This window comes from Chiloscyllium plagiosum, chromosome 25 (assembly GCF_004010195.1).
Source record: "Chiloscyllium plagiosum isolate BGI_BamShark_2017 chromosome 25, ASM401019v2, whole genome shotgun sequence".
Classification (NCBI taxonomy): domain Eukaryota; kingdom Metazoa; phylum Chordata; class Chondrichthyes; order Orectolobiformes; family Hemiscylliidae; genus Chiloscyllium; species Chiloscyllium plagiosum.
This window is the reverse complement of record NC_057734.1, coordinates 43,820,364-43,826,005: the sequence shown is the minus strand read 5'-3', so window position 1 is coordinate 43,826,005 and position 5,642 is coordinate 43,820,364. Positions and strand designations below refer to the sequence as shown.

Below are 5,642 nucleotides of genomic sequence, written 5' to 3'. Positions count from 1 at the left end.
AGAAAATCACAAACCATGTCAGACCTGAGTGAATTGAAGCTAGTGCCATGATGATAGATAATACTATCCAAAAGGAAAAGATGAAAATGTCTCAAGGCTGTTCATCATGGCTCAGACTGTTGTCATAGTAAGATAAAGTTTCAATAGAAACTTTTAAAGTCAAATCCTAACACATCAGGACCAACAAATAAATTTTAACTGAAGAGTTGACTTTGGCACAGTTTGCTCTCCTTTGCGTTCAGAAAGCTTCTGCAATCAATCACAGGCTTATTTCACTTTATACACAATGAATTTTGTGAAGGTAGCATATGTCAGTACAGGGAACAGAGTTTTAATTAATTTCCCATAAATGGATCAGCACTTAGCATTTCCAGGTTAGCTACAGCTGAGGCAGGAAAGGGCCCTCTTGACTACTCCAAGCTCAGAGGAAAAGCCAATATACAACCAATACCTGTGATGTTTTTTTTCCCCATTTCCTAATTCAGTGAAAAGCATGGGGCAGATTCTGAGACGGTTGATTTTTGCACACCAAGAACAGCACTGGTCTTATTGAAACTCAGTATTTGTACAAAATAAATTACGTCATTATCAATAACCATAGTTGTTTTATTAAAACAAATCCAGAAGCTCATGATAATAAATATAAAACTAAATGGAATGATTTGTATCATCTTCAGCGGAATTAAAAACAGGTGTTTTGAGTGCAGTCACGCTGGGCTGTGTAGCAAGGCAGTGTTTCATGGAAACATCATTGCGAATCACTGCTTCAATCATTGGAATCCCTTCCTCCCACTTTCCTGGAACCCAGTTAAAATATTAAAAGCAGTTATTTCTAATGAGAGCAAAAACTTAAATTGTTTTTTAAAAATCTGTTGATGTCACCTAAAAATGGATTATGGTCATTAATTCAATTTACCCAACTATCTGATTGAACAGGGACTATACACAGTTTCAGTCAGAGGTTGCACATATCTCTGGCAGCATCCAGTAAAAGGGGTGTGAACAAGAGGAATTCCAGAATGAATGTAGAATCTGAAAGGCTAAAACATGCAGTACTTATTGCTTCTGTGATTCCACGTTGTGTAGCTGGGTTGTCAGCCAGTCAAGCTGCTCTAAGTAACAACTAGGCCACATGTCAAGGTGGCCTGGATGTAATCTTACTTTAATTTATCATCTTCCCAAACCAAATTTGATCCATGATTCAGATCCTCTGAGTACAAGATAGCCCACATCAACACAGATCAGTGCAACCAATTGCCATTTTTTTCTTCAAAAATCAAGAAATGTTTGCATCGATCATGCCAAGATTGCCTCAGGTACAACATAGAATGATGCTCCCTTATTGTGTCAAAAACGGACAGTCTAATTCTTCCTTTTCTCCCCTGACACCTTAAATGTACTTTTGCAGATTTTCCACCTCCTATTAGGAATTTCAAAATTTTAAGCTTCAGGAGATTGAAATCAGAAGGGTTTTGTACTCTGGGCATACATAAGAACAAAGTTAGGACTATTTACATTTCTTTCATCTAGCAGATGCTTCCAACTAGAAAAGGGAGATTTTCTTCTCATTAGCCTGGGTGCAAGCTATTTTTCTCAACAATCAAAAACTTGCATAAAAGTCACATTTAAAATAATTTCTTTACCCTGGGGTGCAGAATATATATTTTACATTTTGCTGATCAGCTATTGCACAAGGTTTTCATCAAATACTCCTCTTAAGAATTTCTGTGGCCTCAGCAAATCAGTAACGACAATCAGTTTCAGCTATGTTTATGAGAGACTAGAACGGTAGTGTCTTTTAGCATTAGGTTTCATAACCCTCCAAATATTAACGTGCTCATTTTTAAAAAAAAATTAGAACTTTATAACATTCAAAACATGGCTGACATTGGCACAATAGATGGAGGGACTATTTGGTGGTTAAAAGTTTGCTGGCTTTAAGCAGTGCACATGACGATGGAATTTAGATCCAGTATCCATGTTGCAAACCCACTGGAAATGGACGAGTTAACACTTGAATACCAGCCTCAGCCAGATAGTCTGCAGAGTTTAAAAATGAACGTGTGCACTTAGAAAGTTACAGCTCCGAGTTTCTTCCGTTGTTCCTCAGTCAGCGGATCCTTTTTCAGCAGGCGGTTATGTAATTTGTATTGTTTGCCAATGCCAAGTTTAGGGAGCCCACGGTTTAGTCCCTCTAGCAGAGCACATGCCTTGCACAGCTGCTGACTGGAAATGTAACCACAACGGGTACAGGTTCCCTGCGTGGGCATCTTCACATCCTCCTTTACAGACAGGTTCTCACCAGAGTGAATCACATCCATTATGGCACTGGTCCGGATAGATTCCAGATCTTTCAAGAAAGCACGAGCGTAGCCCCTGTATGCATTTGGGGAATACACGCATTCTGTAGAGAAGTAGTCCAGTTTCTTGAAATAAGCATACAGCACTATCTCTTTCTCATAGGCATATTTGAGTGGCTTGCAGCGAGGGATGGCTCCCTCACTACCTGTGATAATTGAAGTACAGCGGCGAAGTCGAGCAATATCTCCACGCAGGAAGTTCATCAGTACAGTCTCAGCAACATCATCGGCATTGTGACCTGGTAGAAGAGGGGGGAAAAGGGAGGACGTCATTAAATTTTACACCCGCAGATGCAGGTACATTCACGAATTACAGACCGGTCACTGTGCAGCATCACAACAGGAGTCCATATCACCCAGCTGGGGTCTAAGCTGAGACCACTCAAACAACTCAACCTAACTGGCACAATATAAAATTGGCTTTTGACAGCCTTTCCCTGTGTTGCCCTGACCTATAATACTAGGTCTAGGTGGTGTGCTTATTCTAGTGGTTCTCTAAAATAAATCATGGTTCAGCTCTCACCTTCCTGCCACTAATGTATTATTAAACCATGCTCTCATGAGTGCTTCTGGTGCCTTTCCCCATGTAGAGGAATTGAGTTCCGGAGTCCTGAGGTCATGATGCAGTTGTATAAGACTCTGATACGGCCGCATCTGGAATATTGTGTGCAGTTTTGGTCGCCATACTATAGGAAGGATGTGGAGGCAATGCCCTGCGAGTAACAGTGGTGGACTCTCCCTCTTTATGGGCATTTAAGAGGGCATTGGTTAGGTATATGGAGGATAGTGGGTTAGTGTAGTTTAGGTGGGCTTGGATCGGCGCAACATCGAGGGCCCAAGGGCCTGTACTGCGCTGTATTCTTCTATGTTCTATGTTCTATGTCCTTGTAAATGCCTTCTCAATCTGGCCACTGCCTTCTGCCAAATAAAGGCAAATTTATATGGATTTTTTTTCATCTCACATTCTTAAATATCAGAGTTTATAGTAAATGCCTTTTTCAATACGGTCTCTTCAAATCAATTTATATTCTTTAAAATATGTGCTGGATTCACTGGACTTATTCATAATACCTCAAATAACATGAATAATGTCCATTCTACGTACGTTTCAAGATATTTCTGGTTATGCAACTTACTTATCAAAACTTCTTTTGGTCTTGTAAAAACCAGCAAATGTAGCACAAAACCTTTTTTCCCCCAAAACTTTCCCACTTATTCTGTTAACTTGTTATGTTTTTACATTTTCCTTAGGTATGGAGACCACAACTGCAGATGGCATTCCTTGTACAATTGCAGCAAACCTTCAACCCCCTTGTAATAAAGGCCAAGATCTCATTTACCTACATGCAGCACAGTGGTAATGTCCACACCTCTGAACAAGAAGGTCTGAGTTCAAGATCCACTTGTTCAAGAGGTTTGTTATAACATATCTGCAATAGATTAATTCAAAATATTTACCATTTACCTTCCTAATTGCTTGCCATGTGTTAACTTTGTGTTTTGAACAAAGATACTCAAATCTCCCTGAACACTGATGATGTTTAACACTTTCTCACTAACAATCTTTTAAACTATTCTTCCGAGCAAAGGAAAAACCTCATTTCACTCCAACTGTCTTTTTTTTTTGCTCACTCGCTTTATCTATATTCCTTTGCAAAGTATGCCTTCCTCAGAGCTTCCTTTTCATCCAGCTTTGTATTGTCAGCAAATTTGGATCCATTACACTGTCCCTTCTTCTAAGATAAGAATGTGAGTTATAAGTAACTGGGGCACAAGCACTGATCTTTGCAATCCCCATTAGTAACAGGTTGCCAAACTGAAAACAATCTGCTTATCGCTATTCATTTAGTCCTCGATCTGAGCTAATAGTGTAATTAATATGAACCCATATCATATGTAATAAACTATGTAGCATTTTATTAAAGGTCTTTACAAAATCCAAATATACTACAATTGCTAAGGAAGGTTTGTCCTTATCCATTTTACTAGTTATATCTTCTAAAATTTCAAATCTAGATTTGTCAAAAACTATTTCCATCTTTCAAAATCATGCTGGCTGTACCTAATCAGATCATTTTCTGAGTTTCTTATTACTTTCCTAACAATGGATTCTAACATTTACACAACTACTCAGCCTGCAATCTCTGTCCTTTTCCTTTTGACTAGCAGTATTACATTTATTACTTTCTAGCCCACTAGGTCTGTTTTAGAATCTAGCAAATTTGAAAAATCACAATGTCTTAGGGAACATTTTATTAAGTTAGAGGTATGACATAACCACAGGCTGTTGTTGGCAAAAATTACGACTGTTGAAAGGTCCAATATAGAATGACAGGAATGTACATCAGAAATTATCCAATGATCAGTTTATCCTTATATCATGGGAAACCAGGAAACAAATGTTATAGAGGTGAAGGGAAAGTGGAGGGCTTATATTAAACCACTTGATAGGGCAGCACGGTGGCTCAGTGGTTAGCACTGCTGCCGCACAGTGCCAGGGACCCAGATTGGATTCCACCCTTGGACAAGTGTTTGTGCGGACTTTGCACATTCTCCCCATATCTGCGTGGGTTTTCTCCAGGCGCTCCAGTTTCCTCCCAGTCCATGGACGTATGTGTTAGGTGGATTGACCATAGTGCTTAGGGATATACAGGCTAGGAGGATTAACCAAGGGAAATGCAGGGTTACAGGAATAGTGTCATGGGGGTGGTGTGTGTGGGGATCTGGGTGAGATGCTCTTCAGAGGGTTGGTGTGGACTGAATAGGTCAAATGACCCGCTTCCATGCTGTAAGGATTCTATTACAGAGTTCCTAGTACTTAACATAATACGAGATGGAAATGTGTTGCTGGAAAAGCGCAGCAGGTCAGGCAGCATCTAGGGAACAGGAGAATCGACGTTTCGGGCATTAGCCCTTCTTCAGGAATGAGGAAAGTTGGTCCAGCAGGCTAAGATAAAAGATAGGGAGGAGGGACTTGGGGTAGGGGCGTCGGAAATGTGATAGGTGGAAAGAGGTCAAGGTGAGGGTGATAGGTCAGACTGGGGTGGGGGCGGAGAGGTCGGGAAGAAGATTGCAGGTTAGGAAGGCGGTGCTGAATTCGATGGATTTGACTGAGACAAGGTGGGGGGAGGGGAAATGAGGAAACTGGTGAAACCCGAGTTCATCCCTTGTGGTTGGAGGGATCCTAGCCGGAAGATGAGGCGTTCTCCCTCCAACCGTCGTTTCGCTGTGGTCTGACGATGGAGGAATCCAAAGACCTGCATATCCTTGGTGGAATGGGAG

General features: G+C 40.7%; 1 protein-coding gene across 3 annotated transcripts in view; it reads right to left on the bottom strand.

The window, feature by feature from the left end:
* Positions 1-588: 588 nt before the first annotated feature.
* Positions 589-5,642, bottom strand: part of ctu1 (cytosolic thiouridylase subunit 1 homolog (S. pombe)) — an 18,011-nt gene continuing 12,957 nt past the window's right edge. For all 3 annotated transcript variants that reach the window (XM_043716028.1, XM_043716027.1, XM_043716026.1), the window contains exon 3: positions 589-2,599. In XM_043716028.1, the coding sequence (XP_043571963.1) occupies positions 2,070-2,599 (530 nt within the window). In that variant the 3' untranslated portion in view covers positions 589-2,069. The remainder of the gene's footprint in view (positions 2,600-5,642) is intronic.